This window comes from Podarcis filfolensis, assembly GCF_964270895.1.
Source record: "Podarcis filfolensis genome assembly, chromosome: 5".
NCBI classification, from domain to species: domain Eukaryota; kingdom Metazoa; phylum Chordata; class Lepidosauria; order Squamata; family Lacertidae; genus Podarcis; species Podarcis filfolensis.
In genome coordinates, this window is record NC_139608.1 from 73,548,328 (window position 1) to 73,570,279 (window position 21,952).

Sequence of the window (21,952 nt, forward strand, 5' to 3'; positions counted from 1 at the left end):
GCAGGAACAGCAGCAGATATTTCTTGGATATTTGCAACTTTCCTATGCATCTCTGAGTTATTGTAGCATCAGTCTTGGATTCTCCCTGAGCTGGAGTGGTGGTTTCTGGATGGTTTTCCCTCCCCCCCCCAAAAAAAATCTATAATATGGTGGCCTGGGTCCAGTTTCTACTAGGGGTTATATCAGTGGTTGTGCACAGAATGTTTAAAACATTTACATGGAATTAGAATTCTGCAACCCATTCGAGACAAGCTTTCATGGACTGCACAACTTCAGAATACATGCATTGGAGTGGGTTCAATTGCATGGCTGAACACTTTCCCAGCTTAAAATTACTTCCTACACAGAGAAAACCATCAGATCAAAGAGGAGGCCAAACTATAGAAGCATTCTCTTTGATGGGCTAGTCTTAAAGATTTCAGAGCATTCAAATTTACGCACACACACCCCAACCCCACTTCTGAAGTGATAAAGTCCATGAAGTGTTGTAACGTATAATGGAATGGGTACGTTGATGCTCAAGAAGCATGGGAGTGTACTGTGAATATATATTTCTCATGCCTGGTATGTATGGGAGGCCAGGAGTGCAGTGAAGAGGGAGAATACCCACCTACAAATCAAGTAGTTTGTGTTGTACTGTCTTCTTTGTTGTCATTTATCATTCCAAAACCTTAGTTTAGTTCCACAGTAGTCTCACCAAACCTAGATTAACCTAATTCTCCAGTTTTCTTTTTCTTTTTCTTTTTTAATGTATGGTGGTTTTCTAACAATGCCTGTTTGTTCTGCACGTATTTTTAGAGTGGTTTAACTCCACTGCATGTCGCGGCACATTACGATAATCAGAAAGTGGCACTGCTTCTCTTGGACCAGGGAGCCTCACCTCACGCCTCTGCAAAGGTACCCGTGCTTGCTCTGTGGGATGAAGGACCAGATAGTTAGCTTTTATGCAGCCGTTCCACAGCATCCATTCCACGTTCCTTCCTTTCGACAAATTGCCATGTACTAACTCTGATCAGGAACAGTCTACACACTTCCAGATGCAGAAGTTGTTAAAAAAAAATTTAAATATTTGACAGTGGCATAAGGGACTTTGCTGAAAACATTCTCCTCTGTTGGTCACAGCCATAGTGAGAAGATCATATGGGTGTTACCTAAAATCCTCCATCAAGGAGAGGGAAGGATGGAGATACATAATGGGAATATCTATCCTGTGACCAACAGAGGAGATTGAAACTTGTAATCCTCTATTCAGTTCACACATCAGCTCATAATGGGGGGGGGGACCCTCCCATAAACTTCTAACCAATAATAATAATGTCACAAACACAAACTAAATTCAAATCCTCTTTTTTCCACGGCAGCTGTACAGAATGAGACTGCCACATCCACATCAGTACGAAAGCTTTGTGAAATAACTGGGTTGTATTTCACTAACTTTTACTCGGTGTAGATCCAATGCAATTAATCAACCTAGTTTAGTCAAGCTCATTAATTTCAATGAGTCTGTTCTGTGTAAAATATGGTGGCGTACAGCCCAACATGTCCTAGAGATTAGGGCTGATGAGCCTTCCTGAGAATGGCTTCGCACAAATATGGGCGCCATTGCTTGGTGTATCAGATGTCCCAGGGAACATCTTTATATCTTCATTGTACCTCAGCAAAGAGACCTTCCTCTTCTCTGGTTAAAGCACAGATGAGGAATCTGTACCTTTCCAGATGTTTCAACAGTTCTCATCCACCCCTACTACTGACCATGCTGGCCAGACTTGACAGGAGTTAGAGACCAACATTTGGAAGACTACAAGTTTCCCTTGTTGGGTTAAAGGGACATTAATATATTAACCTAACTGGGAATCCCAGGAGTCTGGTGGTGATGGAGAGGAAGAGTACTTGAGGGAGCCTTAGCCCTGATCCTGAGCTGGAGATTATTTTATCTCACAACATCAAGGAAGTCCTACTTTATCGTAGACATTGGTTCTTCCTGGATCATTCCTTCCTGTAAGGAGGAGAACATGAGGGAAGTATGAAAAGCATGTGACAATACCCAAGGCCCCAATTCCTGATCTTTTCTACTTCCTGCCACCCAGTTTCCTAGTTGAGGGCAAAATGTCACCTGTACAGGCTGCTTTTCTGCATATATTTTGTTTATCCTTAATCCTTTTGTCGGGAGAAAGGGAAGTTAAGCTGATGAAAAATGAGGTAAGATCCTTGCATGATTGTCTTTTTCACCGGCATCTATGTGGCATCATAAATGTGTGTGGACTGCCTAGAAATTGAAAACAAACAAACAGTGCATACCATTTTAGAGCAAACCTGGCAAAATGCTGTTAAGGATTTCTGTGCATGGTATAGTTTGGGAGATCGGTACTTTAAAAAAAAATCAGATCGCATAAAGTGATAATTGGAGTCGGGAAAGCGCCTACATGACTGCCTCCCAGCATCTCTATTTTTCATATTTTTCTCATGCTCTCCAATGTGTGTTTACTTGGAAGTGTTTGACTGGGCTTACTCCCCCTAATGGGCACAGGATTGTAGTCTTAGTCTGATCACAACCCAAGAAAAGGCAGCACCGTTTTGATTAAAGATGTGCCGTATACTTTAGAAACCCCACTGAAATGTTTTGTTTGAGAATTCTCATGGCTCTCTAAGGCAGGTCAGACTGAAAAATGCTCAGGTGGTAGCAAAAGGCTTTTCTGAAAGGTGCTGGTTAAGTTTTGGTGAATCTGATGGGGAAGCCTAGGACTGCCTCCAAGCTGGGGGTCCTTAGCATGGTGCCCTCGCATGTCCTTACTAGGCACAAAATCAGGTAAGTGCTACAAAGAACAGGAAGTTGCAAGGGAGGAAGCTGGTGCTTTAATTCCCAGTGTAGTGTTGCTCAGTCTGGGGCACTGGGGAATTGTTAAGACGGTGGCTCATTCAGCCACTCACTGCAGCAGCCTCACAGTCCCTGCAGCAATGAGTGGGTGGCAACGGAGAAAAATTATGAAAATGGTCCACTCACCCAAGTGCACTGAACTGGCTGGCTGGGCCCCTTGCAGAATTTTTTTCCCCTTGTTGCTCAGCACCGAGAAGTCAACTGGGCAGCTGCAACGAAGGAGGGTGGGAGAGAACTTTCGCTTTAATCCCTCCGGTACTCATCGGAGCAAGGCTGCATCAGGGACATTGGGGGGGGGGTTAAAAATAAAAATGACAGCTCGCTCCTTTGCCGCAGCTGCTCTTGGTGTTGGGTGGGAAGGGGCTATGCTGCTGCTTGTGTTTTTTAAAGGGGCACAACCAGTCCAGTACACGGGCAATGGTGATGGGACTTGCTGGGGTCTCAGTCCCCTGGCGTTTGCCTGGAGATGCTGTGTGCTGACATTGGACCTAGGAAAGACAATTGTGATCAGTACTCAAGCAGTCTTGCAGGTTCATAGGCTCCAGAGCCATGATTTCTATACATGTGGACCTAGCAAGCCAGCCTTAGAACCTGATAGTGCAGAAAGGCTGGATGGTGCTGTGGTTAGGAATGTTGAACTGGGGCCCATATCCAAATCCCCACCTAAGTATGAAGCTCATACAAGGCCATAGGGGTCTTTCTACACCAGGGATGGGAAACCTGTGTCCCTCTCCCCATGTGCCTTTAGATTTCTGACTGTCGTTAGCCAGTCTGGCCAATAACCAGGGATGATAAGAGTTGGGAGTCCAACATGGGTCAAAGGTTTCCCACTTTGTTCTGCAGAGATGCATTCATTTACAATGCATGTGTTTAGGGGTTTTTGACCCTCCTGGACAAATGGAGGCAAGGCTGCTTTGTAAAGTGATGGGTTGCAGGGTAATGCAAAAATGAGTGATTAAGAATGCAGGGTAAAACAGTAACCAAACTGTACTCATTTGCCCATCAGATTTAAAATGAAATAGGCTGGGTATATAAATTCTTCCATCTCTGGAACAGAGCTCTGCACTTTCCAAGATGTATTTTAAGACAAGGAAAAATTGCATTAAAAAAACAAAACCCCTTTGGACTGCCTGCCAGTGGATGATTAAATGCATAGATGTCAGATCCTCTTGCATGAGCAGAGACGAAAGAGATCATGGAGGGAAATCATAGTATAAGCTGTGGGTCAGTTATTATGCATTGGAAAGGCAGGGCAAGTCAAATTCATGCAGAAAGCCCGAAGCATCAGCGGGGCCTCGTTGTATGGGAAATACGCCTTTGCCGTGCCTTGGGAAATAAATTGGGCTGGCTTCCAAATCTTTAGCATTGCGGTGCAATGATATGAAATAAGCACACTCTTTATATAGGGGACAGGATGCTGACCTAGTTTGATGCTGAAAGCAGCTAAGCTGAGGAAGAAGAGAGTGCCTCCTTCCCTAGGAGCAGGGGCTGCCCTTGCACCCAGTGCCAGTGGCTCTCTGAAACCCAGAATGATAACATTACAGGCTTGAAAGAGAACCAGAAATTATAGATCGGGTCACTGGAGTCACTCGTCTCTTACCAAATGGATTAGCAGCTGCCACTTTGGCGTTTCAGTGCCTGCCAAGAGGCTTCCTGGAACAAGACATGTTTCGACACGTGAGCCATAGAAGTGAACCAAACCGAGCACCATCACTTTTGGGATTAATAATTGCCTCCCTGCTCCCCCACTGCCTTAGGCTGCATGTTGTGCAGTCAGATGAGAAATTACATGGGGATGGCAGATGACTTCCTATTAGACATTTAAGTCTGATAAGAAAATGTGCAATCGCCGTCATTGAAATAGACTCCCTCAACAGGGCTTTACGCTCTTTGTCACTCTCGCTGGTTTGCCTCTCTCTTTCTCCTCTTTAACCATTTCTTCTCGCTTGATCCATTAGAACAATATTGCCAAAATGCCATTCAGGCAGCCGTCAAACTAATAGCCACATGAGTCGCATGCCAGTCTTTTCATCTACCCGAGAGCCGCAAAACACACGCCAGTCTTATGCTTACACCACATCGTAATGCATTTGTTTACTTAGAAGGTGCTAGAAGATGCCATGTTGCTATGAAATGCCCATCAGCTTACCTTGGGTTCCTTTCCTTTCAAACTGTCCCTTATTACTCATACATATACCTTACTCTCTTGTTTTTCCTCTTCTTACCTCAACAACCTGTTTCAGAAGCAAAACTTCAAACTAGAAATAGTTTCTGATATTGTTTTCCTGTTGATTAAATTAAGGTTTTCTTGTAGTGTGTTTGTGTACACTTGTGAATGTAGTCAAATAAGCTGCAGGGTAGAACTGCTTTAAACAATTTGAAAAACAAACAGAAAGTGAAGACTTCTGTGGGCTTCTGGAAGGCCTGTACTATAGGCCATCCTCACAAATCATTCTTTCCCTTACAAGCAACCATAAGCCTGCCCTCAAGCTTGGACATGGGTTCACATCTATCCACTCTCTGATAGACTCCGGCCTTCAGGGACATAATCTAGACAGCATGAGACCCTAACTCTCCATCTCACTGCACCAGTTGAGCAGCATGAGGAAGTGCGGCTTTCCATTATGTTGCTGAGGTGGTCTTGGAGTAGCGGCCCCCCACTAACCTTCTCAAGGGTTGTGTTTCGGTCTCTCCTAATATTGCCAGTAGTCTGTACCTTCTAGTCCACATATTTGGGCCTCGTTGATCATACTAGGCCAACTCTTCTGCCTCCATGTAGTTGTGGGATCAGGTTCCTACCTTCAGATTTCATTTTGCAAGGGCAGCTTGGTAGGAAAGAGATGAGAACAAACCTCATGTTATGTACCCTTGAGGATTCCTCATTACCTGAGCTGACTGGAATAATAAGAAAAACAGTAAATAGCTGTTTTATGGGATTCTGCAAGTGATATGTTACCATATCAATGAAATAAATATTATTTAATGTTTCTTTTACATGAGAGGATATATATTTTTTGTAAAAAAAGAAAACCTTTTATCCTAGTCTCTGTGAGCATATTATGCAAGAAATCCTAAAGGTTGGTCATATGAAATAGAGGTGTTTTTTATATAAAAAATTCAAAATACAAGCAGTCATGAGACTTGAGGGAAAGTTAGTATTCCTAGTATTTTATGAATGAGCCGATGACCCAAATATTTTGGTTTTTTGGCACTGGCAGAATGGCTACACACCACTTCACATAGCTTCCAAGAAGAACCAGATGGATATAGCAACCACGTTACTGGAATATGGTGCCGATGCGAATGCTGTGACCAGGCAGGGCATTGCTCCTGTGCATCTTGCCTCCCAGGAGGGCCATGTGGACATGGTGTCATTGCTTCTCACCAGAAATGCTAATGTGAATCTTAGCAACAAGGTATGTTTTCTTCTTTGTGTGCTCTAGTTTCCCAGACTTGGGTCTCCAGCTCTTTTTGGACTTACGATTCCCATCAACGCTTGCTAGCAGGACCAGTGGTCAGGGATGATGGGAATTGTAGTCTAAAAGCAGCTGGTTGGGGAAACACTGCTGGGTGGGGGGGAATGCAGGAGATGTTGCCAGATTCCCAAGTTCCCATTGGTCCCAGCCAGCATAGCCAATGGTTATTATGGGTGATGAGAGCTCCAATCCGGTAACATCTGAGGAGGACATGGATGACCTACAAATATGGAGTGTATGTGACAGGAAACACCTATTAAATATGATGGCAAATGGCAACTCACTACTCCTTAGGCAGCTCTATATACAACCTTCATAGGTGCCTCCTCTTCAAAGAAATCAGGAAGCAATAAAAGGAACCCTTGGCACAGAGCTTTCCCCTATTCTGCTATCACTACTGTGGATCAACTTGGTTTCTGATTGTGGTGCAAGTCCAGAAAATGAAGCCCAAAAGTGCCGTTGGCATATTTCATTTGCACAAGAAGAGAATTATCTGCAAATTGTCCCCACTTTGTTCCCTTGCTTACTTACCTGTCCATGCAAGCACTGGCTTCGACTTCCTGGTGGCTTGTAAGCAGTATGTGCAAGTGCTGTCTCTGCTGCAGTGTGTTTTAAAGCATTCTGTTTGTGCACCTGCAGAACAGTGCTCAGTTCAACCACCCAGGCAGTGCACTGAATAGAGAAATCATTTTGAAAATGCTTAGCCAGACCCTGAATGACTTTGAAAATCTATTTGTGTTTCTTCTCTCTGCACTTCTCCCAGTGGTGTTTTAAATACATGGTGTGAATCTAACCTCAATTTTCCTGTTGTCTATCCAGAAGATATTGTCTATTGGGCAGTATACATTCTGACAGCTTTTGAAGAGGGGAAACCCCTTTTGCTAGGGTTTGTGATTGGAGAGGGATGATGTTGTATGGTACCACCCAAAAACGTATATTACTTTGTTTGGCATCAATACTATCTCAAGTATTTATTTATTGGCAATATTTATGTATTCATTTATACAGTACTTAATGCAAAAACAGACTTTAACAAACTTTGAACTATAACCATCCATAATTAAATTGCACAATAAAACAATCCAATTAAAACTTTTTTAAAAAACCATCCATAATTCAATTATGCAATAAAATAGCACGGCATTTAAAACAGGAAGCTCAGGTTGGGCTGACACCTGGCTTGGGTGACAGGTATGGGTGACACCTGGCTTGAGAGCAGTACATGTGAAAAGGATCTAGGAGTCTTGGTTGACCACAAACTTGACATGAGCCAACAGTGTGACGCGGCAGCTAAAAAAGCCAATGCAATTCTGGGCTGCATCAATAGGAGTATAGCATCTAGATCAAGGGAAGTAATAGTGCCACTGTATTCTGCTCTGGTCAGACCTCACCTGGAGTACTGTGTCCAGTTCTGGGCACCACAGTTCAAGAAGGACACTGACAAACTGGAACATGTCCAGAGGAGGGCAACCAAAATGGTCAAAGGCCTGGAAACAATGCCTTATGAGGAACGGCTAAGGGAGCTGGGCATGTTTAGCCTGGAGAAGAGGAGGTTAAGGGGTGATATGATAGCCATGTTCAAATATATAAAAGGATGTCACATAGAGGAGGGAGAAAGGTTGTTTTCTGCTGCTCCAGAGAAGCGGACACGGAGCAATGGATCCAAACTACAAGAAAGAAGATTCCACCTAAACATTAGGAAGAACTTCCTGACAGTAAGAGCTGTTTGACAGTGGAATTTGCTGCCAAGGAGTGTGGTGGAGTCTCCTTCTTTGGAGGTCTTTAAGCAGAGGCTTGACAACCATATGTCAGGAGTGCTCTGATGGTGTTTCCTGCTTGGCAGGGGGTTGGACTCGATGGCCCTTGTGGTCTCTTCCAACTCTATGATTCTATGATTCTAGGTTGAGTGATCAAAGGAATGCCTGTGTAAACAGGTGCAACTTCAAAAGCCAGCATAATGTATATTGCCCAGTCAACAATACCCACTGGATACTTAACAATAAAAGCTGAAAACAAAAAAAACCCCATCAATCTACAAGAGCTCTGAAAATTTAACAGATCAAGGTCAATCACAGTACAAAACTGAATGAATAAAACAAGCAACAGCAAAACTTAAATTGGCACAGGAGAGCTAAAAACACTGGAGATCTTAAAATGATCTCAGAATGCCTGGGAAAGTGAAAATTTATTCACCTGGCACGCCTTCCTGGCTACCGTCGGCTTTGGATGTTGCAAAGGAGCATGTGTGGGGTCCAGTGGGTGCGGGGACGCCCGGCAGGGTTCTTGTTTTTCATTTTATTTCCCGCGGTTTTTGGCGCTCTGCAGAAATGTAGAAACCGTTAAAGGGCTGGGGCTCTTGCCAAGCGATCTAGGTGAGACAGGTACAGGAGCCATGAGAGAACAAAATGTTGGTAATGCAAGTAGACAGAAGGGGGTCAGCCCATATTCAACTTCTGCATATCCAGCTGGCCCTGCCTACCTACCCCAACTTCCCCTGAACCTTCTACTGGGGTTTCTCCCTTCTTCCAGCTACCTCCCACTAGTAACTGCCTCTTCCCCCTCAGCCACCCTGTCCATTTGTGACATCACTGGAAGTTTGTAGCCCACGGCAACTGCTTAGGGACACATCTGCACGGCCTCCCATCCTGGTACTGGAAAGGGGAATGTCATGAACGTTACTTAGATGTATTTAGAAATACCTTGATTCAGAAGTAGAAGATGGCTTGCTTAAGCTCTGCTGTCCCCTTCATTGCTGCTTTCGGGGAAAGCCTCGTCAGCTTGTAACATCCATGAAAGGCAAACACAGATACGGTGAGGGGAATGGCCCTCATTCAACAGTTATCATCCAGCCACCTCCACTGGCCAGCCTGCCAACCCATGATCCAGTGGTTCATTCGCCCAGAGCTTGGAGGGCAGCCTACACCGCTATCTGAACATGCTATTCCCAGGCATACCATGTCTGGTGGGTGACCTGTGTCCACACTCACCATTCATACTTACCCCAGCATCAACCCACAAATATCCACACAGCTTTTGTCAGTGGCCTTCTGAAGGTGAATTTCAGCTTACGTGCACGTCCTTCAGCCCTGCGGCATCCCTGGCTTCCACATGCTAATCACAGCTTCTGCCAGGTCCATCGCCAGCTTCCAACCATGGATATGTGCCACTTTCAAGCCACGATCCTGCTCAGCAGGTACATGTGCCTTCTCGTTGCTCCACAGCATCTCATTGTTGGATGATGGCCTCCTTCCATTTGCCGTTTCGCCTCCATGCGGAAGGAGACCGCCAAGTACTGAATAACACAGCTGTTGTCCACCATGTCCTCTTCAAGCTTTTGCCTTGGGCTTTCCCCTTGGGCTGCTTTTGTATATCCACTGAGCTTCCATGTGCTTATGTGACATCACAGGATGTCCTCAGCCAATAACAGCAGCTGGAGAGGCATCATCATCATCACCTCCTCAGGCCTCACAATGGTGGGTGCAGCTCAGCAGCCATTTCCCCTTTGCTTGTTTGCTATGTACAGCTCACTCCTTATCTGTAATGACACCAGAGAAAGGCATGCCATAAATCCACCTTCCTATTTTGATTCTCTGGCGCCCTATCTGCATAACCTAGCAATCCCAAAATATAGATGTGCTTTTACTCTCGCAAGGTTGAATGTACTGCCCTCGGCTGCACTTGAGGGACGATTCCAACAGATTCCACACGAAAAATGGTTATGTCCCTGTGGAGATGGCAGCACCAAATCGGTGGTGCATGCCCTTCTGGCTTGCACTCTTTATAAAGACTTGAGGAATGAGATTATCACCCCTCTTTTATTGTCCATTCCGGGTCACCCAACCACTGCCACAGTGTCCTTTCTCTTGGCAGATCAAGATGAGCAGGTGACAGCAAAGGTTGCAGGGTTTTAGCTGGGGCAATCAGAATAAGATCCACTATTTGACTGTGTTTTATGTAATCTGTGTTTTATATAATCAACATTTTATTTCTGTTCCATGTATATTGCAATGTTCTTTTGTTGCTATGGCCTATGGCTGACGCAAATAAAGTTTGGTTTCATTCACCTGGCACCGAAAAGGCCATAGGTGTACTTCTTGGGGAGGAGGTATGAACAGGAACAGCGTCAGAGCTTGCTAGACCTGCATTGTCTTTCTTCACTGCCTATTCATGCAGTGCTTCAGCCTTAATGTGCTCCCTGTTCCATTATTATTCCAACTAGGTAGCATTCTTGGTCAGATTCTTGGAGCATTTCCACACAGAAGTTTGTCATGTGCTCATATATTGCTAACTACACATTGAAGTTTTCCACTGCATCCATCCTCATACAAACACCTTTCCCGTATTATTTTCCTATTTAATCTGGATTTATGGTTTCCATGAAAAATCCAGTGAGTTAAAAAAAAAAAGTGTGCAGAAAAGGTAAATCCAAATTAAATTTGGGGGGAATTGTGCAATTTCAATGCCAACAGTGATATGTGGATGCTGTGCAAAATGAGCAGCAGCAAATTCACAATGAAACCGCCTTGTGGAGATTGCCTGCTATTTGATAAAGCTACTGAGTATATTATGTTGCCATGAATATTCATCAAGTTTGGTGGCCTGTGTGTTTATTTCACATTTGTTGGAAAGTTTGCCCTGACTTAATTAAAAGCAAAGAGGAAAGGGTGGGTGTTGTGACACAACTTTTGAAATATCAGGCTGTGTGCATGTATTGTGTTTCTATAGATGTTTGTATATGTTTGTGTTTGCGTAAAAAGCTTAGGTGGAGTACATTTCAAATCAACATGTCAAAACTCGGGGAAGTGAAGGCCTCACTTTCGCCTGAACAAAATTGGGATGTTTTAATTTCTAACCAGCTTGAATTGGCAGCAAGTCTAATTCAGAAAACCATGTTAAGGTGTGAGCTGCCAGGACGCTGTTCAGTTTAACAGGAGGGACTTGGGTCTATGAGAAAAAAGCTTTGTCAACAAATTTACTGCTTAAGTCCACATCTTAAATCATCTGTCACTTTCTGCTCTGTCATACACACTTTCAGCAAAGCTCAGCAAGTCCACAGTGGGGTAGCAGAGAGACACAAAGTACCAGATCTTAAAAGTGACCAACACTGCTGAGTTGATGAGGGAACAAATCTAATCCCTGAACATTCAAAAAGCACTTTCCTATATGCTAGGTTGTGGCTAGCTGCAAGACTCTGGACATGAATTGCAATGCTCTTGACTAGCCTCCTACATAACAGGTTAAATGGTGAGAAGAAATAAACTATGAGGTTTTTAATGATGGACTAGCAGTGTGTTGTAGTGCATTTTATTCCAATGGTACGCAAAAATAACATTCCTTTTATGAAATAACGGTGACTGGTACACTGATACGAGTCTGCGCATTTGTTACCGTAACCTGTAATGGGGCATGTTTAATACAGTGGAACCTCAGTTTTCAAATGTAATCCATTCCGGAAGACTGTTTGAGTTCTGAAATGTTCAAAAACCGAAAACTCAATACAATAGGGAAACTCAAAACGGAAGCTGCACAGCATGTTTGACTTCCAAAAAGTGTTTGAAAACCAAAGCAGGCAGTTCCGGGTTTTCGGCGTTCCAGTTCTGAAACATTCGTCAACGGAGACGTTTGAAAACCAAGGTTCCATCTACTGTAAAGTGTTGGCAAATCACAGGGACATTTTCTGCTAAGCCAAGCATCCCCAAACTCAGCCCTCCAGATGTTTTGGGACTACAATTCCCATCATCCCTGACCACTGGTCCTGTTAGCTAGAGATGATGGGAGTTGTAGTCCCCAAAAATCTGGAGGGCCGAGTTTGGGGGTGCCTGTGCTAAGCGCAGGGAGAGACCAAAAGTCTTGTTGCACATCAGAATTTGATTGCAGGGGGTTGAACTAGATGATGATCGTGGTGCCTTCCAACTCTGCAGTCCTATGATTCTGTGATGCCAAGTGTCCCTTCTGTAAGAAACTAATTTGCCGTGTCTGATTTACAGAGTGGCCTGACTCCACTCCACCTGGCTGCACAAGAAGACCGAGTCAACGTGGCCGAGGTCCTCGTTAACCAAGGTGCTGTTGTGGATGCACCCACCAAGGTATGCTTTCTTTGAGATGCCAGGTCTTTAAATACTCCTATAGGAGAAGAAAATGAATGAAAACAAAGTGATTGGCCTGCAACAGATACCTCTCATCTCCCCCCCCCAAAAAATAATCAATTTTGGAGTCTCCCCCCCCCATAAAATTTTATTGAAGCTTTTTATTAAAGCTAATAGAAAGAAAACTGAGAAAGAAAGATAAAAAACCTCTCTCAGAGTTAGATCTTTATCCTTGTCTCACACAAAAGGGGTGGAAACAGGAGCATAGTGTGGGCACATGATTTTGAGGGCACCCCTATGGAGGGATCTCCGTCCCACCCCGCATGCTGCTAGGGGTCTCTGGGCCCTGGGGCCCAGTCTTGCCTTGCCACTGCACCCATGGCCCCCTCACTGAATGACCACCAGGTGAGTGTTAGGGGGGATGCACCCACCAAGGGCCTGGGCTTCCCCTCTGCACAGGGTGTCAGGCAGCACAGTGTGGCCCCATGAGCCCTCCATGCTCCACGCCTGTCCTGCAGCATCAGTGAGGGCTGGGTTGGTGTTGCAAATTTTGCCCACCCTCCCCACACACCTGTGAGTGTACTCACGTACCCTAAGTGCTGGCAAAGGATGCAATGCCCCAGGGTGGACCCTCCCTGCTCTCACCTGGGAGCTTCCCTTTCTTCTGCCACCCACTCACCCTGAGAGATCTTTCCTTCCCCGACTCTCACACAGGGCCCTTCATTAACCACCTGTCACCTTCATGTGCATACAATCCCTTCAGTGACCCAGAGTAGAGGACACCAAATGAAATAATAATGAAGTAAAACAAACAGAAATGAAGCAAGGGGGGAAAGGAGGAGAAGGAAACAGGGAGATAAACTTCAGATGTGCCACCAGCATCATGATCAGTTCTCACGACACATCCCAGGAATAAACCTTACGTCTCCCTTTTGTTAATTCTCACGCCATCCTTCAAGGGTTTTTCTCTTCCTTTTTCTGTTGAAGAAGCAAAAAATGTGTCTTGCCAGATGCTGGGTAGCTGGCTAGACAGACTGGCCATATGCGGGGAGCAGCATGTGTGGTCTCACAGCCCTGCTGTTTAGAGAGGGACCAGGGACCTGTCTCCTGAAATTTTAGCAGACAGCAGCACCAGACCTGGCTAGGCTGACATTCTAATGAAAGAGTTGTCAGACTCTTGACTACAGCGGGGGGGGGGGGGGGAATGCACGCTGCAGTAATAATTACCTGCCCTTGTACTCTTATCAAAGGTTAGGAAGCCAATTATTGACTCATAAAACTCAATGACATTGCTATTAGCCTGCAGTAGCAAAATTCATGGATGCGGGAAGAGAGAGAGAGAGAGAACAAAAATAACTTAGCTATGCCAGTTAACTTCATGTTTAGCCACAAGTAAGTTGTCATGGTCCATTTTGGGATGAGAACTATCTTGGGTCAACCCTCCCCCTCTTTTGTGATGTATGTAGGATGAAGCCTGTAATTGGTTTAATAGGTGGGGAAATTGGCTAAGGTAGAAATCATACATTCACTTTAATAACAGCAAGCCTGCCTTCTGAATAAGTGGGAGATAGGACTGAGCCATAAAGCCATATTTGGTTGTTGGGTTGTATTTTGGTGGGGATAGATTTCGAGCTTTGAGGCAGCAAACTAAGGTCACATTTGTGGGTTTGTAAAGGTTATTTTCATTCTGGAGTCATAAGTGGCATTTGGAGAGCAATATAAAATATTAAAGGCCACCTTTCCTTCTAGGAATCACCAGCAATTTTTGCTGTAGTGGTCATTTAGCCCGCATTTCCTTCAATATTTCAAAAAGGTTGAGGCATTGGTAATATGAAAATAATTTTTAAATTTATAGATTAATTGATCATACTTCATTTTAAAATTCCCTGAAGGCGGATTAAAAGTTTTAGTCTGGTTTGTAGATTCTTTTTATATTGTTGCATTTTTATTTTAGAATTTAGTGATTGTGTTATTCTTTGATATCTATCATTTTACACCACCTTGGGTGTCGTTTTTGCAAGAACCACATGAATAAATAAACAAAGCCCCTTGATGGCATTTCTGTTTTCTGGTAGGTTCTGTGCAGAACCTTGATGGCCAAGGAATTTGTCTGATCAGGCTTCCTGAAACAGGAACTTAGCAAAGCTCCCCTCCCCTCCCCTCCCCTCCCCTCTTCTCTCCTCCCTCCCTCCTTTTCTGCACTCTATGTGTTCAGTAAAACACATAAAGGAAGGGCAGCTATTTCAGGTTTATGGTCTCTGACACCAGAAGCGTCTGTAGCTTAATTAGAGGCTTGGATGACACTGTTTGCTTGTTTAGTGCTCATATTTGGGCCTTAGTATCTGACTGCAGCAGCAAAAACAGCTTGAGGATCAACCTACAGAGCAAGCAATATCATATCTCAAGTTGTTTGGATTTTTGATACTTTCTCAAAGTATAGGACACTGCTGAAATACCTTGTGCTATTTTTATGGCATGCTTTTGTGCAACACTGGTGTTTATTTTTCCATAGAATTTTGGAACTGTTTGTTTGGGGTGGAATGAAGCAATGAAGACTTGGTGTTGCCTCTGTGCAGCCAGTTTAACAAACTGGAAATGCTGATAAGTGTCTGCCAGAGAATTAGAATAGTCAGAGTTGCTTGGGGACAAGTGATAATTAAATCTATCCTGTGTTTGCAGCCTAGACGTGTTGATAGGCACATACAATGTTCTGTTGTCTAGGCCAATATCATTTATGGCTCTTGAACTTAGCTGCAGGTAGATCATGGGACCATGAAAGTAGAAATGGTTTGAATAACTTTTAAAAAGCAAATAGCAGGTATTGGGCCCATATACACATCAGGACTGAAGTGTCTTTAATGGTTTGCACCCATTGGTGGCCCAAATTCAAACTGGGGGTCTGGTACCTGCTATTTGCATTGGAATAAAAAACCTATTGTCCTCCAGATGTTGCAGGACTACAGATCCCCTCATCTCGACCCATTGCCCATGCTGGCTGGGGCTAATGGGAGTTGGAATGCAACAACATCTGTAGGGCACTATGTTGTTTCTCCCTGCTTTAAAGAATACTGACTAAGCATACTCAAAACATAATGGGTGGGGTGCGGGGAGAGAATTGCCCAAGCTACTACATACTCTTCTTTGGCTGTGTAAGCGGGGGAAATCTGCCAGCTGGCATCCTCCTCAAGAACTTCACAGGGTGCACATCTGCTTTAAGGAAATCAAGAAATTAGTTTAAACAGAAGTGCCTCTTGAACGTAAAGCAATTTGGCAACAAAGTACATGTAGTCAAAGGCTATCTTCTTTACTTCTCTACTGACTGAGCAGGCAGCCTGGGAATTGGCTGTTTATCTTACTGTTTTGACACAGTATAACAATTGCGGATGCCGGTCTGTTTGGTAGACTTTTGATTACTCTGCATTAACTTCATCCTAGAACATCCATGGAGTATAGACTATATTGTCAGCATTCATTAGCTTATGTTTTCCTGATGGCCATTCTTCATCAGATGGCTTCTGATGCAGGATGACATGGTTGTGGCCATGAGGAAGCTTTGCAATATATCTTCTAAGGTAGCCCTCTGCTGCTTCAGCCTTTAGCAGAAGGGTCAGAGCTCAGAATAGGACTGCATAGCTTTGCTCTTCAGTTAGCAGGTGCCGGTTTTGCTCTCAGGGAGGCAACCTGAACCCCTGAAGGAGAGATGAAGTTGTGTTGCCCTCCTTCTGTTCTTCAGTGAGCCTACCTCTTTGCCTTTTAATTATGAGTAATAGAGTGTTTTTTATGTTGTAATTTAATTTTGTGAACTGCCCTGAGATCTACAGATGAAGGGTGATATACAAATTTAATAAATGATAACAACAATAACAACAACCATACTTCAGTCTTTAGACTTTTGCTTGCTGAAGCACATTTGAATTAAAATTGAGGTGCGCTTCACTCTTACGCCCCAAAGCGTTCACTTTTATGATGTGCTAAGAGAAAGCACTGCTCACCTTTTCCAAAGTACACACACATGCACACTGAAATATCCATTTCAAAGCAGGGATTTAGGGAGCCACAGGCAAAATGCAGAAAACCAAGAGGATAAATTGCACAGAGCTTTAGCGAAACGGACTGAAACGATAGCATTACGCTGATATTTATTTTTGATAAATAGCATTTGGTGATCCAGAATTAAGGTGTGATTACGAAGGTTTGTATAGTTGATGCACCTCCCTGCTTTGGAAAATAACCAGTTACACTGACCTTCTTGTGAACTGTCTCAGACATGCATTCTGAGTTCAACTCCACTAAGTAAGCAAGTTTCTTAAGAAAGGAAAGATTAATGTTATCTTGATGCAGGCTGATGAGGCTGGAAGAGATAATGGCTTTTAAGGATAATCTGCTGGTGCCTGTCACCATTAAAGCTCCTGGGGATATCCAAACAGACTCCTTGCCAAAACAGTTAACAATCTTGATTATATCAAGATAAACTTAAGCAGAGAACAAAGAGGTGGAAGCTATAGCATTGGTGAATAACAGCATAAACTCCTTATCTTTTATTGCAAATTTTATCCCTGTTTGTTTGTGGGGAAGAGAAGCTTAAACTCCAATCATAAACATCCCCCTCCTGCCCCTGGTTTCCAATGCATAACTAATTGTGTAATAACTGGAGTACCACAAAGGGGAAGCAAAGGCTCATGTACTGTAGTCCTAGCTAGGTTCAGTGCCAGGTTGGTCTCACTCCTCAGTGCCTCCTTCTCCTCTGCCTTCAACTCCATGTGCACACTGGCTAATCAGACATAGTTCAGCCCTCTTTCTAGGCCTCTGCATGTCCAACAGCCTTGTGCCGGTATGTAGCTTTTAATAGACCCACCCACACTGCAGTGAGATCAGCATTCAAACTGCACTGTCCCTGCCGTCTGGCAACAGTTTTGTTCTGTGCAAAGTCCTTCCCACACAGCCATGACTTACAGTCCCTGGCTGCCGCTGCTGCCGCTGCTAGGAAAGCAGGAATCTGCTTACTGTCGGAAGAAAGAGAGAGTTGAGCTTTGCACATGACAACAACAGTCCGAGGACTGGTTCACACATGAATCATTTAATGTCTGCATCATGACGCAGTGTCCTGGGTATGTATAGGAGCAATGACAAACCGCCAGCCGCCACAGATCTTTCAGAGAGTGTGTAGGAACTTTCTGTGTTGCGCCTAAAAAAGCAACATGAATCTCTCATAAGGTCTGCCCATCCTTCTTGGGTGCTCAGCAAAAAATGGGAGTTCACATGCCCCAAATACACTGACCAGAAAAATCCAGGGAGTGGAGGAGAACAAGAGCAGAGGGGCAGGGCCCCATGCAACATGAGTACACGGATCCTGCAGTACCCCTTGTTAGTGCAGCCCCCACCCACTCCTGTTGTTGATTAAAGGTGATCAGTAATCACCTTTCATTTTTTAAAAAATGCATAAACAGTTGGGGTTTTGTTACACATACTTGTGTGCAAAATATTGATGGGATGAATACCTGGACAGAAGACTGTAGCCTTGTCCTCAGCCATATCACAGAGTAGATCATTCAGATCCTTGTGGTGTGCAGTAATGGTAGTATTGACTGTTCAGAAAAGGAGTAGTCTGCTTTTTACAGTCAATTAGTGTGATACTACTGTTTTATAGTGTTCAGAAGACCCACACTAAGAATTCAGTGTCCCACTTTGGTGGTTGACATCACACCTACCCATTATTATATGAAAGCCCTGTCCTTGCTTCTCACATTTGTTCCATCCTTCCTCCAAAGACCTCAGGGTTTTGAACAGGGCCTCCCTGTATGAAGTCCTGAAGTCTACCTGATACACAACACTGTGAGTGAGTGAGGTGGGATCTGTGAGAGTGCGCAGCAAGCCTTTCTTTGTTGTGGCTCCTCACCTATTGAAGGCACAGCTCTGGGAGATATGCCAAATGTCTTGACTTCACTCATTCCTATGTCCCATTAAAATGGTTAGCTTTCAGGAAACATTTGTTCTGACAGGTTCAGATCTCGATTATTATCATTGATATATTAATTGGTCTTAATGAGTTCTTATGACTCCTGCTGCTTTTTTTGTTTTTTTCTTGTCTTAACAAAATGTTATTTTAACCTCCGTGCTTTATTGATTTGTATGTTGCATTGAATTTTGGTTTCGGTTTTAAATTGGCAGGCCTCTCAAAAACGATTACGTGTACATGTCTTGCTGGACAGTTGGCAATGTATGAAGATGAAAGCAAAAGCAAAATGCTTTAAAAAACAATAACTTCAAAATGAAAAAAACAAAACAAGGCAGACTCTGGCTTTTCTTCATGTGCCACTCCTTTTCATTATGAAAGGCAAATGTTTAGCTGTGTAGGAAGAAATGAAAACAAATTAAAGGCATAAGCCCATCAAACATGGGTGTAGCCAGGATTTATGTTGGGGGTGGGTGGGGAGGCAGAACCTCAGTTAACTAATTTTATTGATTTACTTGATTTGCCTTCCCCTGCCCCCCACCCCCCGCTTGGCTCTGTACATGTCATCAAGGACCCTGTGATGTTCATATTTTCTCTGTCCAGTTAAGGAGGCTTCCATAAGTGTATTACTTGGATCAGGAACTGTGGGCATCAAGCGAATACACACGGGAATCAGTCTTTCCTCATTCCATTGCTTTCAGTGGTATTTGCATTCAAATGTCCATCTATATTCTGGCGCAATTTGTGGGAAAATACTTTTTAAAGGACCAAAAAAGTTTTAAAATACATTTTGTTTTGTGTTGAGGTTTTTTAAAAAAACAATTTTAAGTGTATTTTCCAGTTTCTCAAAAATACTTATAGCAAACAATCCCAATATACCACCCCAATAAACATTCCATGCATATATGATTTAAATGATAGAATCAAACATTAAGCACGTTTTTACAACAGTTTAGTGTTGATTAGAGCAGTTCAGCGTCTTCTATTCTCAGTCTTGTCCCAGAGTGAGCTGTGGGTACTTGGTGGCGAGGGGAGATCATTGTTTTTTCCTGTGTCTTGAATAAGTGTCAACCATAGTTTCAAAATTGTCTTGGGTCTTTGTGTTCCTTAGTGCTCTGTGTTAGTTTCTCCACAAGAGCTGTGTTCTATAGTCTTTCTCACCTTGCCTCTAGAGCTGGATTGGGGATGGGAATCTTTTACATTTTCAAAACACCTATTAATTCCTCTTTCTGCCTCCCTGTTTCTTTTGTGTGTGTTTTACTTCCAGATGGGGTATACACCATTACATGTTGGCTGCCATTATGGAAACATAAAGATAGTTAATTTTCTTCTGCAGCAGTTTGCAAAAGTTAATGCCAAAACGAAGGTGAGATTCCACTCTTCTCTCATACCCTTCCCTCCCACCCCTTTGTTTCCTTCCTTGGTTGTGTGTGCGAATGGAGTCTCCAGCGCCATTCTTTGTGGGCTTTTTTCTGCTTTGTCTCCTATTTAGAATGGCTACACCCCTCTGCACCAAGCAGCTCAACAGGGACACACCCATATAATCAACGTCCTGCTCCAGAATGGCGCATCACCCAATGAAGTCACTGTGGTAAGAGAGATGTAAAAGAGATTACACTTGGCTTTTCTAGTCTATTCATCGTTTCCCTTTGGCAGCTGCTGCTGCTCTGCTTTTTGAGGAATTATATTGGTTTTATAGAAGCGCAGTGAGGGGGGAAATGGGAATAGAATGGTACGGGGCACAGTAATTCTATATCTCAGCTAGGAGCAGTGGAATAACAGATAAAGCCCTACTGGAGTGTTATCTGGCAGGGACATTCCTTCATGTTTTGCTCCACCAGCTCTACACCAGCATAGCTGAGAGGGTCTTGGGGTCATTGGATCCATGGTAGACCCTGACCCACCCTTGTATTCAGAGAAAGCAACCTTTAGCTTTTGAGAACCAGTGTGGTGTAGTGGTTAAGAGCGGTAGACTCGTAATCTGGTGAACCGGGTTCGCTTTCGCGCTCCTCCACTTGCAGCTGCTGGGTGACCTTGGGCTAGTCACACTTCTCTGAAGTCTCTCAGCCTCACTCATCTCACTGAGTGTTTGTTGTGGGGGGGGAGAGAAAGAAGATCGTAGCCACTTTGAGACTCCTTAGGGTAGCGATAAAGCGGGATATCAAATCCAAACTCTTCCTCTTCTTCTTAGCTGTGCAACCCCACGCAAATTCATATATAATGCTCATAAGCACCAAGAGGTTTTCTCTGCAACTTCAGGCCCATGAAGTTTCTGGCCTTCATAAAATAAAGGTGGTCACCAGGGAATCCTGTTGCACATTGCATGATTACAAGCATGCATTGGTTCTTTGCATTTTGCATTTTCTACCAGGGACCCAGGAGTGAACTACTGGGGTAGCCAAGGCAAACACAGTCACTACATAAAGTGCCCCTCAGTCATTATGCTCCTTGCTGAATCTCCGTGATGAAAGTGTGGTGTCTGGTGAAACCCGGGCATATGTATGCTACAAGCAGAAACTCATTCAGCAATAATTCATTCTTCCCAGGGAACTCTGGACATTGTAGTTTTGTGTAGGGGCCTGGGAGTTTTCAGTCCTCTCACCAAGCAGCCAGGATTCTTTGGTAGGAAGCTGTGACACTGTAGTGTAGATAGAGCCCCAGGAGACTCCTGAAAAAGAATGTTTTGTTCATAACTGCCTTCTGCGTCACATTAAGGCTGTGTTTGCATTCCTGTTTACTGGGCACTTGCAGCATTTTTAGTGCTGGGTTTTTAATCATTGTTGACACAACATTATCCAAAATGCATATGTATCCTGTACTTTGTTATTAAATATTATCGTTTCATGCTTCCGCCCCCCCCCCCAAAAAAAAACACCACACCTTTGCATAGGGTAAATACATCCCTGCCCCTGTCAACGCCCCCTGGTGGGTACACAAACAGTAACAAATCGGACACTAAAAACTATCCTGATGTGAACAGCTTGGGGAGGGGGAAGAACTGTGAAATGCATGGCTGGGGAGAGAAACATCTTCCCTGTACTCTAAGAATTGCATCCAGAGTGTCCCTTGGCTCTGCAGTTTGAATTTGCCACCTATTTACTGAGTTACTTGTATGTAACAGTTGCAAATTAAGCATTGAGTTTACTTTGAGAACCAAACTGTCTGCAGTTCCAGCTAAATCTGAGCAGTGGACCATTTGCTTTGTGGGAAGCACAAGTTTTTCGTTTGCCTCTTTTTCCAGTGGATTTCACAACTGGTTTTAGACAGTTTGCTGAGCATAAGCTAACTGCACTTCTGGTTATCCCTTAAGCTCCTATTAACATGAATCTTTTTGATGAACATTTCATTTTGTTTAGAATGGGAACACTGCCCTTGCCATTGCCAAACGACTTGGCTACATTTCAGTCGTTGACACACTAAAGGTGGTAACAGAAGAGACCATGACAATGATTGTGAGTATGGATATGTTTTCAACAGTGAATGTCATGTCAGGTTTTTAATTTTTCTTTTACAGAGATATATTTGACTTAGTGGAGTCAGAGTGTATACAGCTGCTCAACTT

General features: G+C 43.7%; 2 protein-coding genes and 1 long non-coding RNA gene across 44 annotated transcripts in view; 1 reads left to right on the forward strand and 2 right to left on the reverse strand.

Annotated features, from left to right (window-relative positions):
• The window catches only part of ANK3 (ankyrin 3), a 336,323-nt gene that overhangs the window by 232,322 nt on the left and 82,049 nt on the right, over positions 1–21,952 (forward strand). For 26 of the 40 annotated variants that reach the window (XM_083614373.1, XM_083614364.1, XM_083614400.1 and 23 more), the window contains 6 exons: positions 799–897; positions 6,094–6,291; positions 12,339–12,437; positions 19,658–19,756; positions 19,883–19,981; positions 21,747–21,842. In XM_083614373.1, coding sequence (XP_083470499.1) covers positions 799–897; positions 6,094–6,291; positions 12,339–12,437; positions 19,658–19,756; positions 19,883–19,981; positions 21,747–21,842 — 690 coding nt within the window. The remainder of the gene's footprint in view (positions 1–798; positions 898–6,093; positions 6,292–12,338; positions 12,438–19,657; positions 19,757–19,882; positions 19,982–21,746; positions 21,843–21,952) is intronic. The other 14 variants (XM_083614374.1, XM_083614378.1, XM_083614391.1 and 11 more) reach the window with 1 other exon arrangement.
• Positions 780–9,221, reverse strand: LOC310762879. Of its 2 annotated transcripts, none has more exons than XR_014548273.1 (4): positions 8,835–9,221; positions 5,541–5,700; positions 2,114–2,266; positions 780–912 (listed from the first exon to the last, which is right to left on the reverse strand). It is a non-coding gene; the product is annotated as an uncharacterized lncRNA (long non-coding RNA). The 2 variants fall into 2 exon arrangements; XR_014548274.1 differs by having other exon boundaries at positions 8,831–9,221.
• Positions 9,231–21,952, reverse strand: part of LOC310762873 (uncharacterized protein) — a 107,102-nt gene continuing 94,380 nt past the window's right edge. The window contains exon 3 of one of the 2 annotated variants that reach the window (XR_014548225.1): positions 9,231–9,886. The gene's annotated coding sequence lies outside the window, so the exon portion shown is untranslated. Of the gene's footprint in view, positions 9,887–14,742; positions 19,584–21,952 lie in introns of those variants that run through there. The other variant, XR_014548226.1, reaches the window with a different exon arrangement.